At 40.8% G+C, this 16276-nt stretch overlaps 1 protein-coding gene across 4 annotated transcripts in view; it reads left to right on the top strand.

Moving 5' to 3' along the window:
- The first annotated feature begins 253 nt into the window (after nt 1–253).
- The window catches only part of cpne1 (copine I), a 30029-nt gene continuing 14006 nt past the window's right edge, over nt 254–16276 (top strand). Inside the window, exons 1-2 of one of the 4 annotated variants that reach the window (XM_042509552.1) lie at nt 254–340; nt 5351–9497. In XM_042509552.1, the coding sequence (XP_042365486.1) occupies nt 5379–8066 (2688 nt within the window). In that variant the 5' untranslated portion in view covers nt 254–340; nt 5351–5378 and the 3' untranslated portion in view covers nt 8067–9497. Of the gene's footprint in view, nt 341–5350; nt 9498–13900; nt 14143–16276 lie in introns of those variants that run through there. The other 3 variants (XM_042509569.1, XM_042509578.1, XM_042509560.1) reach the window with 3 other exon arrangements.

Genomic DNA, 16276 nt, shown 5'->3' with positions numbered 1-16276 from the left:
AGGGGCACTAAGAAGCTTTGTCCAGATCATATTATCTTGACCTGTAATCTAACTACATCTCTCCAAAATACTACATTACATCATACATTGTGTGAATATTTTAGTGCTATTCACCAAAAATGCAAGGCATTGTGTGTGCGTGTGTGAAAACATCAGTTGTCATCGGCCTGCAGGGGGCGCTGACGCCGTGGAAACGCTGGCCGCAGTCTCGCGTCATCACGCCGGGTATCGCGGTATTTGCGCCGACATTTCGTGCAGCAGCCTGCAGAGGAGAAGACGGGAGAAGAAAAGAGCCCCGTTCATGAGTTAAATCTCAGTGTGTTTGTTGACAAATTTCTCGGTAAGAATCCAGCAGCGGCAGCCCGCTCAGTAACACACTCACACCGGGTAACCGAGCACGAGAGGAGCCGCTAAACGCGTGCATCCTGCTCGCGGCTCCGCTCCAACACACACACACAAAGCAGGGCTCGCGACCAGCTAGGTGGCTAACGGTGTTAGCTCAGTTAAACTAGCTCCATTCAGTATTTCTGCTCTGAAGTTAGCTAGTCAGATATGAATGTTTGACTCTCACTGTACGGGTTTCTTGTTTGACATTTATCAACGAATGCTTGTTTAAAATGATCAGGCAGGTTTGTTTTCGTCCTTCTCTATGGTCTTATTTGTAGCTGCTAACCTGCCGTTAGCTAGCTAACCCACTCACTACTAATCCTGTATTTTTTAATCTCGGCTCACGTGTTGTAGTTGCTTTAATGTGTGAACTGATGAGGAAGGAGGTGTGTGAGTTTGAGCTCTGTACAGTTTTTTGTGTAGGTGAATATTTGTAGGTTTTACTGCGCACTGCAGACCACAAGCACACGTCTCAGAGACAGTTTTGATAATAGTTTGTGTTTTTGTTCGCTTCACCACAAGTTTACAGACAAAGTTATTATTTTAAAGACAAGGTTTCTGCAAAAGTAATATCTATTTGTCTTCCAAATTTAGTTCTGTCCTTGCGTAAGTGGTTGACGCATTTCCACTATCGAGCTTCAAAGCACGATAGTAGATGCAGATGGAAAATAATGAGTGATGGAGTTTATTTGCAGTTTAATGTTGATTTCTGTGGTTGCATTTTCACCATTAGAGTCTAACTTATAAATGGTAGATATTAAGGGTCGACCGATATTGTTTTTTCAGGGCCCATACTGATTATTAGTAGTCAATGAAACCAATAATAATAACCAATAATAACTGATAGGCATTTACAATAAAATGAAATTTTTTGTCAATATTTAGAATTTAACAAACTTCAACACAAAACTTGGTTTAAATGTCTTTAGCAAATGTTTAATCAAAGCTGAAACCTTTAACATCAAATAGACAATGTTACCAGCAATATGTTTTAGAAAGTCTAGTGAAAATTTAAGGTTTTACAAAGTAAAAGTTCCTCCCATGCTGCCTCTCTCTTTGTACTTTTTTAATTAGTTAATTTTATTAAAGATCCCGATAAAGACAATCTGCACAATGCCAAATATCGGCCCCAATAATCAGCCAGGCTGATAATCTGTCGACCCTTAAAACATATATTACCAGATATTAGCTGGTTGCAGACTGATAGAAATAGTTTTTCCACTAGAGTAGTGACTTGTTTATTCTTTGCCTTGTACATCATCTACTTGTTATTAAACTTAATGAAAAAAAAAACAGTTGAAGGGAACTTGATCAAAAATATTTATTTATGCTATAGCTAAATAGAAAAAATAAAATTTTAGCCAATATATCAGATTGTTCAAACTCTCAAATATCCTGTTTTGGCCGGGCTACAGTTACCATCCTCTGCATGAGGAAGGCTCATTCTGCTTCTCACGTGACAATTGACCCATCGGATATGTAATTGAACTGTAGCATGAATTTCGTGCTGTATTTGAAGAAAACAAAGAATTGTGCGGCATATTTTATTCTGACATTTAAAAATGATGTTAGGTTTTTCCTTCAATTTCCATTTGTCCAAATGCTGTATGTTAGGTGTTTAGTTGAATATTTATGTAGGCTATAAACAGTCTACATAAATGAAAACATGACAATAAGTGGAGACTGATTGTTTGATTATTGCCATGTTTTCTGGTTATTAAAGTACGTTTAAACTCAAATTACTATAGTAAAGTCAGCGAATGATATATCTCATATGGTGAATTTGTGGGGGAAAGGAGAATAATAGCTATAGTAAAATTCTTGTATGCAAGTTGTAGAGTTCTGTATTAGCAGAACCAGAGATTTTCTCAGTCACTTTCGAAATAGATGGATGCGTACGGTCTGGAGCATACAGCCGTAATTAAAGGTTTAATAAAATGCAGCCAAAAGCTGTGAGCCCCAGACCCTCATCACGGCAGATGTTGTCTTGTTGTCTTGTGTGTTGAGATTTGAGCTCCTTGTTGGCTGTTGTGTGGAGATTCCCTCATTGTTGTTCTTAAATATATTAAATCTTTGTGTTTTGAGTCATTTAGTCCATGGATGATGACGGTCCACTCTTCTTGTTCAACACATTTCTTTATGCTGATGATTTTGAGGTTTGCTGATGGTTTTGAGACATGTTGACAGCTATGTGCTCCAGCTTTAAACAGAGAAATCAAGGCAGTGTTTGGCTCTTTAATCCTGAATTTGCTTACTGGAGATTTCTGTCTGGTTTTCTTGCTGTTTTGATGGAGGTTGTTTTCTATCTGAGCTCTATTTTGTATCCTAGCTCCTGTGAGTGTGAACTGTTGAACCTTTTCTCCTCTCTCTGGATACTCTGGTTATGTCTGATATCATTACCTGTTGACTTTTCCTCTCCTGCTGTGTTTTATCTTCTTGCTGCTTTTGTTGTTTCATGCAGACTGGTAGCAGAAGTAATGTGAGAAGTGGATGTCCAGAATGAAAATCTACAGAAAGTCGGTCTTGAGGAAGCAGAATTGAGTTGTTGTGACTTGACTGTGCTGAGGTTGAGCACTGAAATCACTGATGATGATGATGTTGGTACTGTGTGGAAAATTGTGGTGAGCTGAGAATTTACCGAGCTGTTAATCCAGGATCTTACTGTCTGATGGTCCTGGATCACAGATAGAGTACAGAAACCTAAAGGTGTTTGAGGATTCAGAGGGTTGTAGTGAGCATTGCTCCACCTGCTGTTGCTCAGTCGGACAACATTTTTTATAAGCGTTGCTCTGCACCTCACTTCTGTTTGCTTTCTCTTCTGATGGGCTGCTTTCGTTGGTGCTGTGCTGTCAGTTGCTTATGTTGCTCTGGTTCACGTAATTCTAATGTTGCTCTGGTTGACATGATGCTAATGTTGCTTTGGTATATGTAATACTAATGTTGCTCTGGTTGACCGTGTGCTAACGTTGCTCTGGTTTACATGAAGCTTATGTTTCTCTGGTTGACATAGTGCTAATTTTGCTCTGGCTTAAATGTACCTGACTTTGCTTTTGTTAAAATGTTGGTGACATTGCTTGAATTGCTCTCGTTGATGAGTGACTGCTGTTTTTCCCGTGAACGTGATGTTTTGTTGACAATGTCTTACAGATTTGCTGGTTGACATGTTGCTTGTGTAGAGGTGTTCTACAACCAGTTGCTGAATTGCTGCCTGTTGATTTGGCGCTGCTAGAGGATCCAGGACGCAAAAGGATTGGCGCTGCTCATTTGTGTCTTGTTGCTGGTTCATTGAATTGTTACTTGGGGTTTGCTGGCTGGTTGCCAGATGGTTTTAGCTCAGCATAATAAGTTCAGTGCCTTTCTTGTTCTGATAACAGTTGAGTAGTTTGAAATTTGGTGTGCACTACCAGCTGAAGTCAAAATGGGTTTTGGATAGGATAGCTGAGATTGTCTTTTCTGCTGCTAGTTTAAATTTTGTTTAAAAAATGACCAATAAATCTACCTTCTACCTTCTTTAAAAGTCTCTTGTGGCTGTTGAGATTCTTGAGTTTTTAATGTTTTTTTTTTCTGTCATGTTAAGGTAAAACAAAAACTTTTTGAAGTAAAGCTGAAATCATACACTACACAATGCTTGAATCTGAGTTAAAGCCAGTTGTTCACACTGGTACAGCCATTTCAACTGCAGAAAACACAAAATCCACAAGGATGTTTTTAACATAAATGTTTGTTTTTCTGGCCTGTTCATCGGGTTTCAGTTTCACAAAAATTATCTGGCTTTTTAACAGTAAAGTATACCCACAACTTAGTTGCTTTGGTGAATTGCAAGTTGCATGGGATTCATACAGGTTTACTGTTGCAAGTATTTCAGACTACAGGTTCCATCTTTGTACTAAATGGCAGACAATGGCAAATGTTACTTTGAAGAGACAAATTGCACACAATTTATCAGTCATGTACTATAGCTTAATACACAGAGCAACTCTGTTGATGTTTATGGTCTTCAGTAATCTTCAAACAAATTGGGTGGTGTGGTATGTTGTCATTCAGCATTTCGTCATCTGTTTCAAGTTGAAAAAAAATTGTTGATTTCACTTTTGTAAATGAGTTTTCAGAAACTTGATCATCCGACAACCACTTTGTTTGAAGAAAACTTTAGACTTAAATTTTTCAACTAAATAAGTTGCATCACAAAGTTACTAGTGTAAAATTGAAATTAGGTTGAGTCGTTTGACTGAAATATAAAAGGGTAAGGGTCCAACTATAAAGAAGAATCTGGTATGTCAAAGGTCTGCATAATCTCACAAACAGCTGTATGAAATATAAATGATGTCAGTTGTCAATCAGACCTCACTGAGAGGAGTTAATTTGACCTGGTCCTAGTGTATGCTTGTTTCAGAAAAAGGAAATTGATTCACTAAGTTAGCAAAAATCTTGGCCAGACTCAATAATGAATGATGCTACAGATAGCAAATCTTTCTGTAAGTGCCATTCCTAATTTTTTTTGCCATCTATATCTTTTACACTTAAAAAAGAACAATGGAGCTATCTTAATGCTTAAGATTGCCTCTTTGGGATTTACCAAAAAGTCTGATTTGCGTGCAGCATGATCATTAATTTTCAAAGACCTTTAACAAGTTTGTTAACCTTATTGAGAGCTGCAGATGGATAGAGACTATTTCAGTGCAGCTTTTTTTGCCAGTTTCCTGCAAATGTTGCTATTTTTTAACCCCCACACCCCAAACCCCTTCCAAAATACCACTGGTTTCCAAATGTCAGGACCCAAAATTGAGTGCACAAAGTGTAATAAAGTTCTTTCTGGGTTATTCTTAAGAAACTGAAATTTAAGTAGTGTTTGCTAAGCCTTATTGGGCTATGAAGTCAGATCTTAGTCCTGAGGAAACATCTGGAAGCCACTGGTCTTTCTCTTTCTGCTCTCCATCTGACAGTAGTGTTGCTTTCTCCCCAGGTTGTAGGGCTGTTTTTTAGCAGTCATTATGGCGGTAGTCATCAGGCTGCAGGGTCTGCCCATAGTGGCCGGCACCATGGACATCAGACACTTCTTCTCTGGCCTAACCATCCCTGACGGGGGAGTGCACATCGTGGGGGGTGAGCATGGCGAAGCCTTCATTGTCTTTGCCACTGATGAGGACGCACGGCTGGGGATGATGCGTACAGGCGGGTCCATCAAGGGCTCCAAAGTGTCACTGTTGCTTAGCAGCAAGACAGAGATGCAGAACATGATTGAACTCAGCCGCCGCAGGTTTGAGGCTGGGGCAGGCGCTGTTGAGACAGCTGCACCAACAGCAGGAAATGCCAACCGACAAGCAGGCACCACCCCCATACCAACAGTGCAGCCAGGGGCAGGTGGTAGAAGCAGTAGCCATGGAAACCAGGGTTTCGGAAATGCCCCAGCCTCAGTGACGGTACCAAGTTCATCTCAGGAGCCACCAAGCAACAAGACAGTGGCCAGTGTGGTGCCCAGCTTCCCCAACAGCTACAGCTCTGCCCCCACAATCACCACAGCTCTGGCATCGCTCAATGCAGGCCCACCCATCCCACCACTCCCAAGCATGCCTTCCATGCCCCCCATGCCCACATTGCCGACCATTCCAGTACCTCCTCCAGTTTCCTCCCTTCCACCTGTACCTACTGTCTCTCCCCTGTCCCAAGGACCTCCAGTGCCACCTATGTCCCACCTGCCCCACATGTCCTCCCTGCCTCCTTTCAATCCCTCCCTACCCCCACCAGGAGGACTGGGCTCTGGCCTACCTCTTGGAACCCCCAACCCTATGCTGTTCAACCCTCTCTCTCCTCTGGCCTCTTTGGGCCTTCAGGCCCATATGAAGGCTGCTGCTGTTGCAGCTGCCGGAGCTGGAGTGGCCAGTCCTGATGAGTTGTTTGTCCTCCTACAGAACCTCCCATTCTCCTGCTCAGAGATGGAGATCAGGGAGTTTTTCAGGGGTCTTGGGGTGGAATCGGCTCGCCTGCTGAGAGACGGGCAGGGTCGGCCAACTGGCAGAGCTATGGTCAAGTTCTTCTCGCCCCAGGATAGCTTTGAAGCTGTAAAGCGGGGAGGTGGCATGATGGGCCAAAGGTTCATTGAGATAACCCCGGGCTCTGAGCGACAGTGGGCCACCATCAGTGACAGCATGATAGGCCATACTCCTCACAATAGCAGCAAATCAAATAACAGCAACGAGTCACAGGACCAACATCACCGCCGTGGTAATGCTGGATCAGGAGGCCGTGATCAGCGAGGAAGGTCACGATCTCCACATCGGCAAGAGTTCTGTGTCTACCTGAAGGGCCTTCCCTACGAGGCTGACAAGAAACAGATAAAGGAGTTCTTTAACAATCTGGCAATCATGGAGGACAGCATCTACATTGCCTATGGCCCTAATGGGCGAGCCACAGGAGAGGGCTTTCTTGAGTTCAAAACAGAACAGGATCACAAGACTGCTCTGGGCGCTCACATGCAGTACATGGGCACCCGCTTCATCCAGGTTCATCCAATCAGCCGGAAGGGAATGCTTGAAAAGATAGACTCCATTCGCAAACGTGAAGCCGCACAGGGTGAAGGGAAGAACCAGGATGGCTTGAAAGTTCCCAGGAACTGCGCCCACATCACCAACATCCCTTACAATGTCTCCAAGAAGGATGTCCGTGCCTTTCTGGAGGGTGTGGGGCTTTACGAGGACACCCTTAAGGTTCTGACAGATAGCCATGGCAATGGTTTAGGGCAAGCTATTTTCCAGCTACGGACTGAAGAAGATGCCCGCAAAGCTGAAAGGTTGCATCGCCAAAAACTCAACGGCCGTGATGCCTTTGTCCACCTGGTTACCTTTGAGCAAATGAAAGAAATTGAGAGGAATCCTCCTCCCCAGAACAAGAGGGGCCAACGCAACCTGAATCAGCAGAACCAAAATCAGAACCAGCACCAACAAGTCCAGCCCAGTCCCCAGCAACCCCAGATCAACCCATTTGCGGGAATTGCTGGGGACGAGTTTAACTTCCTCAGAAACACCATGGGGAACCTCAACAGTGCCCCTTTTGTGACTCCATTCTCAGCCCCAGGGAATGGGCTGGCAGGCCCTCCTCCTCTCCCTCCTCTGGCTGTGGGGGACGTGAATCTGGGTGTGGCTCCACCACTAGTTGCAGGTCTTCCTGGAGCGCCTATCCTGGAGCCACCTGGCTTTCGACCTGGGGCTGCAGGGGGAGCGCCGTTTGGCCAGGATGGGCTGAGAGGACTGGTACCTTTTGACAATGCCAACAGAAAAGGAGGCGGAGGAGGACAGACCAGAGGTGGAGGGGCTAACAATAATCAAGGACGTCAAGGGGGTGGGGCTACTGGTGGACAACAATTCGCTCCAGGGGCTGATGGTCTCCGTAACCAGCCAGCCCCTGGAGGATCTAACAATCCCAACAGTCAGCGTGGTGCTGCTGGCCCAACAATTGTAAAGCTTCAAAACATGCCGTTTACTGTAACCGTGGATGAGATCATGGACTTCTTCTATGGCTACCAGGTGCTGCCAGGCTCAGTCTGCTTGCAGTTCAGTGAGAAGGGCCTTCCAACTGGCGAGGCAATGGTGGCCTTCCAGAACCACGAGGAGGCCACTGCCGCTGTCATGGACCTTAATGACCGACCTATTGGAGCACGTAAGGTCAAAATATGCCTGGGTTAGTCCCTTGCAAAAACAGACTCCAGAGAAACCAGTTACACCAACCTGCATCACCCATCCAGGTGAATCAAAACATAAAGTATCCCTGATTCTGGTTTGGAATTTTACAGACCAGCCCAGTATACCCCTTACCCTGCCACTGACTAGAAATGCCCTAATCCCCCTAAATGTAGATAATGGCAGACAAGCCCTGTCCCCCAAAGTCTGTCCAGTAGGAAGACACTGATCCAAACTTTGCTCTTTTCTGCAGCTCTTCCACTAGTTTCGGTGAGACAAACTGATGATGATGGTTATAATGATAATGTTGATGTTGGCAAAGTTTTGGTCCCTGCTTACAGAGTTTCCAATGCAGCTTTTTGTCAGGTCATGTCCAGAGTTGACACACTGAACATACCCACCTATTATGTTGTTGTGGTAAGATCATGATTATAATGAGGCAGACAAGCAGTTATGCCTGACCGCTCTAATATGCTGTGCTGCTGTGGTTTAAAATGTACATGCTTTGTTGCTATGGTAATATCTCAACATTCACTGTTGCTATCGTAAAATGATGATGAAAAGCCCCAGTATGTTGCTATGATATAATGTTTATGCTCTTTTGCTATGGTAAAATTTGGTGCCATGGTAAAATCTTGACATGCTCTGTTGGCTATGGTAAAATCATGACATGCTATGTTGCTATGGTAAAATGCTTACATGCTCTGTTGCTATGGTAAAATCCCTATGTGCTCTGTTGCTATGGTAAAATCTTCACATGCTCTATTCCTAAGGTAAAATCTGTTGCTATGGTAAAACGTGCTGTAGATGAAAAGCTTTCCTACCACAGTAAAATGTTGGTGCTTTGTTGCTATGGTAAATTCTTCACATCTTCTCTGGCTGTGGTAAAATTATGAAAAGTTATGTTGCCCTGATCAAATGTTTATGCTCTGTTGCTATGGTGAAATGTTGACTTGCCCTGTAGCTATGGTATAAAATTATACTGACATCACGTTTTATCGTAAAAGATTGACAGTTGCTGTTGACACAATTAAGAGTTTGGTCACTGCTCTGTTGCTACATAGAGGACTTGGGAGGCACACATTGCTGACATGTTTTATGTTGTAAATACGGACTCTTGGCCGCTGACTCTTTTTTCCTCTAACATTTTTCTGATGTTGTTGTGTTTCAACCATGCCCCCCCCCCACCCGCCCCCTTTCTGCAGCACATGTTCAATAGGTGTTTAGACTGTGGAGCGTCGAGATGAAGTCTGTAGCATTTTTAGTTTGGTAGCTTTTTGTTGTATGTATGTTTGATAATGTTATGGATGTTTCCACCTTAAAGCTCATTTTTGTTTATACTGTCAGTGTGAACAAACTTGTATGAACGTATAACCATACATGATGTGGAGTCTCCTTTGCTTTGGCTAATAAAAGGATCTTCCTGATGCTCACCTACGATCAGCTCTCTCTGACTTTTCACTGTCTGATGATGGAAACTAATCTGATTACTGGGTTTATTTGAGTCGATGAAACTTTTCTTTGTTAAACTTGAATGAAAGTCTGGCTTGTTTTTGTTTGGATTACAGAGGACCCTCTCGTCAACATCTTCAATGCAGCATGAGGTATATATCAATTACTCAAAGCATGTGACCTTGAATTAGTGACAAAAACTTTTTCCGCGAACCTCCATGATAAATGGAAAATCCCAATAAAAACCAAATACAGGCATGGGTGTAAGTTTAAGTTGTGCTTGAGCAGAGTTCAATTGTGCACAGGCATGTGCTTGCGTCAAAGCATTTCAAATCTTAATGTTTTATGCCTCCGCACTTGCAAAAGCAGAGGCCGAAGGCAATATGTTTTCAGGTTGGCCATCCACACTTCAGTCCGTCTGGCCCATTATTGTGAAAGCGTTATCTCATGAACGCCTTGAGGAAAATTCTCTAAATTTAGCACAAACATCCACTTGGATTTAAGGATGAACTGATAAGATTTTGGTGGTCATAGGTCAAGGGTTAAGGTCCCTGTGACCTCGTCTGTCTCTTGCGAATGCAATATCTCAAGAAAACCTTAAGAGATTTTTTTTTTCAAATTTGGCACAAACGTTCACTTAGACTCTGGTTAGATTTTGGTGATCTAAGCTCAAGATAATCCGTTTTATTCTTGTAAACGCCTTATGAACACAGGTTGACTGCTTCTGAAGATGGAAATGGAGAGTAACAAGTTGACAATTCTGTCAGATATCAGGCAAGGGTTGCTAGTAAGTTCTTTAGATTTCTTGCATGAATGGTAGAAATTTGTTTATGAACTACCTTTTGTATATTCTTGAAAAAGATTAATATTCCCTCAAAAGTCTTTATACCTTCTCATGTTGTGGTGACATTGCAGCTGTTAAGTCTTGGGCCTCCTCCTGATATGAGGATCAGAGGCGATAATGCGTAAAGTATTGTGAGTATACGCAAAAGTACTGCAAGTGAATTTAGAACTAGTTCACTGTGACCTTAAGGGTGCTCTGTAGTGATCAAATTGATTATCTAACTTTCTCAAGAATATATTAAGGTTTTTAAGTGAGATATCCTGATGAACAGTTTTAATGACCAGCTTTATCTAAACTAGGGGGTCGACAGATTATCGGCCTGGCCGATTATTGGAGCTGATAAATCTGCGTTTTATTTTAATGATTGCCAATGAAATTAATTAATTAAAAATTGCAAACAAAGTGTCAGCATGGGGGGAACTTTTTCTTTGTAAAACCTCATGGAGCTATTTTTTATTTACTTTTTTTTTTTTTTAAATCTTCACATCTTTTTTACTTTTTTCTAAACATTTTCTAATACTATTTAAAGAAAGTTTTGTGTTGGAGTTTGTCATCTTCCAAACTTTTAATAACAACAGAAAGATATTAATTTTTATTCTAAATGCATATCGGCTCCAAATATCGGTTATCATTCTCATTAACTACTAATAATAACTATTGGCCCTGAAAAAACTATATCAGTCAGCCCCTAATGTAAATCAAGTTTAACATCATGATCTCAGGATTTTGGTTTTACGTCCGTCGTGTTCTTTGCAAGTGGGATCCATAATGGACTCTTTTCCTTGACCACAGAGCAAAGAAAACAAAGTAGAAAATCACAGAAGAGAAATATGGAAGGCTGCAGAGAACTCTCAACATAATGTATCCATAAATAATAAGATATATTTACTGTAAACCATGCATTACAGTCTTAAAAGTAACTATCAGCACAGAAGCATTAAGATAAGTTTTGATTTGACCTGAATCTGATCAGTTGCTCTCATCTTCTGTGATGCGCCTCATGAATAAATTAGAATAGAGCCTCAGTTATTTCTGTTTTGTCTACAGTCTCTGCAGTCTGTTATGTACATTATATCAGACTGAACCTAACAGGCAGGAAGCATTGGTTGAAGTAGTTTTCTCTGAAGAGGCACCATCTTTCAGGAAGCGGTTACCCTCCGGCAGGCACAATGATAATGCTCAACTAGTTGTGCATGCAGTGTGTGAGTGCTTGGATGAAATAGATAAACGAGCTTGAATAAAGTGAAGTGAAATCCTGTGTAGACACATAGTTGTTGGTAAAGATGATTGTGTTTGTGTTGTGGACCTGGTGTGGAGAAAAGGAGAACGTGCATTTGAATAAAGTCCTGATGAAAGACGTGGCTTCTGCAGATGATCTGAACAGCAAGTCTGTGTGGGTGTGTGTGGGACAGATGTACTGACACTCAGTTATCAACCCGCTGAGGTTCCCCCTCCTCCAACTGATAATAGACAAACAGAGGGCAGGACTTTCAGGTGAGTGACAGCTCCGGTGCTCCATACAAATCACGAGGAATGACAGATGTCATCATAAGCAACAATTTCAGATTCATCTTGAATGACCATAGAGAGTAAATGTTATTACAGGTCTGTCTGACAGTCTCACATACAGTATGTTGTGTGTTTCCAGCTCTTTGTGAGGTTGGTATGAGCAGGGAGGTGATATAGAGGGTGATGATGTCAAAGACGGCTGAGGAAGGAGCTCAGCGTGTGTGTGTTTGTATAGATGTGATTTACAGGGTTTTACAGAACACTGGTTCTGTATATGAAGCCTTTTTTTAAATGTCTTAGTACTGTTTTTATATTTTGGTCTTTTCCTGCTCTGTTTCTCATCTGAGATGTGACGCTCTGCTGCCTTTTCTGACTCCACTGTGGTTCTGCTGCTAAGGATGAATAAAATTAAACTGTTTTGTTCAGTGTGAAAAGAAGAGGGTGGATCATGCTGTGTTCAGTTTATTTTGCTCTGAATTATAATTCTGACACTTCTCTGTTGTGATTAGTGTAGTTTGCTTTAGCAACAGTACTTCCGGTTTGGGTGTTTTCCCTTCAACATAAAAGCACAGAAATGTGGAGCGTGAAAACTGTTTGACCCCTCCAAACCCAAGAAATCCTAACAATAAGCCTGCTAGCATTTTCAGGAGGTATCAATGTAATGTCATGGTCTTCATCGGTGGATGTTGTTGTCATTTGTCCTCACGACCCATCACAGTATCAGCACCTGTTTTGCTCTTGAGCTAATCAAGACTCATAAAATAATAACAGATTAAAACTGTCCCCTTTGAAAATAAGATATATATCAAATGGGATTGTAATATGTTACTTAATAGGCTGATATTTATTCAACCAAAGCTTTTCCTAAATTTAACATTTCATAATCACTATATTTGTTAATGCATAAATTGAATGTAAAAATATTGCTGCTCAGTCTGTACTTTATCATTCACCAACATATAGAGCTGATTTGATAATTATAGGAATTACTTGTCGGGATGGTTCAATAGAAATGAATAAATGTGCAATAGTGTGATGGCCTGGCTGAAAGATTGAAAATATGTCATCCAGGACTGCAATTTTCATTATTACCATTATTGCATTATTACCTTGTATCTCCATTATAACAATAAAGCCTAACATTGCTGGAAATCACAGAAACCTGCAAACTTTAGACTTTTCGACAGGAAAGAGTGATCTCAGTTTATAGGATTACAATGAAGGACTGGAGGGAGTGTGCTTCATGGTTATGTAAAAAAATAAAATACAGACTGGGTCTTTTTCTCCTCTTGATTTTGTGCCATACTCATTGTGTTACTGGCTTTATGGAGGCAGAGTAGGGATTTCTGGCACAAAACTCATTTCTGAGGAGAAACTGCAATAACAATGAAACTGTTTGTGCTAAAAGTGTTGCTGGAGTTTTGACCTTTTCTTATTGGCTTTGTGGCAACTTTCAATTTAATTCAGAAGCTAATTAAATCTCGTGGATAAATTGGTTTGAAGCTGTAATCACTTGACATTTCCATATATCGACATAACAGCAATGAACACATCAGTAAATGTACCATACACTTACTTTGAACCTTAAGTAGGAATTTGATGACACAGTACAGAGTGAGGAAGACTTTTTACCAGACCAGCTGGACATATAATACTGCTTATTTTTTGTGTGGTTTAAAATGGACAGTTTGGATCTGATTTTTGTCAAAAGAGGGGTACAGTAATGTCGTTCAGGTGGGAGTAGACTAAACGAGGAGGCCAGTGATGTTTGCCTTATTAATTAATCTGTTTCTGTAAATACATTCAATATTTTGCAATTTAAACCCCAACAGTTCATTGGATGTTAGTTAGTCTTTGTCTGTGCCTTATTTTGAAGGAGCCTGATCGGAAGTCTGTCTTGTTGTTGGGGCTGGAATCTAGTAACGTCAGAACCCAGAGGGCGTGACTGACAGTCAGCCTGTCCAATCAAAACGCGGTTTTGTGGCTCCCTGTCCAATCAGAGCGCGACATTCTTAGGTGCCGCTCCCTGTTAGCTAATGCTGCAGAGCGGAGACAGACGGCCGTTTTCTGCTTCAGTTAGAGTTAAAAGACAAACCGTAGCTGCAATTTATTTCCGTAAAAAGTCTAACAGAGTGTTCAGATAAGGGTTAGTGGTCTCACAGGTGTGTTTACTCTCACTGAAAAGGTGTGGTTTCCAGTTCCGGACTGTGTGAGTAGTTTTTCCTCCGCCCTTGTGTTTGTTCCTGTGGTCTGAAGAAGATAAACGGCTCTGATAAGGTGATTCATAAAGTTTACATTTGCACAGTGTGTGTGTGTGTGTGTGTGAGAGAGAAAGAGAGAGCTGGTGTGTGTTTTTTTATGCTGGTTTTGTACAGTTTCAGTTAACCTCAGTTTCAGTTTCATGCTGGTGTTGCCTTCAGGGGCTACTCCTTAAATTCATTCAATTAAAAGAGACATGGCTAGATGCTAACTTCGATTAGCTAAAAATAGTCGTGATCCACCCAAAATATTCTCGTCTGTAATGTTGGTAATTAAGCTGACAGTTAGGGCCACTGCTTTCAGGAACGGTACAAAGTTAATATCTTTCCACTTTAAAGATAAAGCAGTCGTGTTTGTGTCATTTGAATGTAATTTTTTGATGAACACTAATAATGTACAGCTGGCCCCTTACTTTCACATTATCTAATCAAAAAAGCCTGGGCGCACCTCGGTTAGGCAAAGATACTGTTTTGGGTTAAAATGATTACCTGAAACATGGTCTGAGCTTCAACATTGATTTGTCAAAAAATTCAGGTGTGCTTGCAACAACCCAGCAGAGTTTGGGGTAAGAAAATAAGGTGTGTCCAGTGATGCAATGTAACTGACTACAGTTACTCAAAGGCATACTTAAAGGGGAACTGCACCCATTCTCAAAATTCATATATGTTAATCCTATATTTTGAGACAGTTCAAAAACATTAGTAAACATGGGCAATTCTTTCCAAAATCCAAAAATGAGAGTGCTAAATGAGACATCCGTGATGCCATAGGGTATAAAGTCTGGGACTGCTCCAATGACAATGAAAAGGTGAAGATGTCTCTGGCATTTAGAGAGAGTACATTAGCACATGTTCACAAATATTGATTGAACTTTCTTTGGCCATGGAAATAAAATATTGTAGCTCTTAATTAGTTGATGCTCCCCTTAAAGTACAAATTCAATGTAGGCTACTTTTACATGAGTATTTTCATTTTATGAAAAATCATACTTCATTACATCTCAGGGGTAATTATTGTACTTGCACCAAAATTATTTGACAACTTTAGTTCCTTAAAATGTATATTTTTCCTTACAGCCATGTATTTCCTAATTTGGCAATCTTTAATATTTGTGGTAAATTAACGGATGAAAGGTTTCTTTATAGATAGAAAAATTCAAATTCTCTGACCTCTTAAGCATAATAAACTCTTAAAATAATTCTGGGATCAGCTGGAAAATGCATCATCAGGAGGCTAAAAACAGCTGCTTTTCTGACAGCACAAAAAAGTTGACTTTTTAGAGATTCATTGTTCTCACAGGACAGCAACACTACACATTTATGATGGTCTTATAGAATATGATGCATTGCTGTAGAATAAACTATCCAACAGTATAAAAAGGAGTAAACATTAGCAACTTTAAGCAACTGCAGAAGTAAAATGCAACATACACATTAATGCAGCAATAATATTAATCCAAACAACATAATTTATAATCGTAAAACACAGACAGGGAACATTTTACTGCACAATGAGTACTTTTACTTTAAGTCCTTGAAGTATATTCTGCTGATAATACTTAAATATGTTTACTTAAGTTAGGTTCTGCATGCAGGACTTTTACTTGTGGTGGAGTATTTTGAGTATATGATCTGAGTCTTCCTCCACCTCTGGGTGTGTCATTAAAACGATCTGTGTTCAGACGACTTCATTGACAGTTGTGTTTACACCAGACAGTGGAGTAAGAAGTATTCAAGTCTTGTAAAAGTAGCAAAACCACATTATAAAAATATGTAATTACAAGTAAAACTAATGCATTCATAATTATTTCCGAGCATGAAAGTATCATCAGCTAAATGCACTCAAAGAATAAAAAAAAGTCATTAGGCAGAATGATCCCTGTCAGTGTTATATTGTTGGATTATCGTTGATAATAATTGTTTAAGTGTTTGTAAGCAGTACTTCACATTTGTAGTTGTGCAAAGTGCGGCTAATTTTATCTGCGTCACATGCTTTAAAGGTTGTTTATTGTGTAACAATCATCATATTTTGTAAAATGATCACGTTTTTTTAAGTAAAACCTGAAAATGGGGGCACGTCGTGGCTCGGTGGTTAGAGCGGGCGCCCTATATTCAGAGGCTATGTCCTCGCCACAGCGGCCGCGGGTTCAATT

This window comes from Plectropomus leopardus, chromosome 2 (genome assembly GCF_008729295.1).
Source record: "Plectropomus leopardus isolate mb chromosome 2, YSFRI_Pleo_2.0, whole genome shotgun sequence".
NCBI lineage: Eukaryota > Metazoa > Chordata > Actinopteri > Perciformes > Serranidae > Plectropomus > Plectropomus leopardus.
This window is presented reverse-complemented; position numbering and strand designations above follow the sequence as displayed.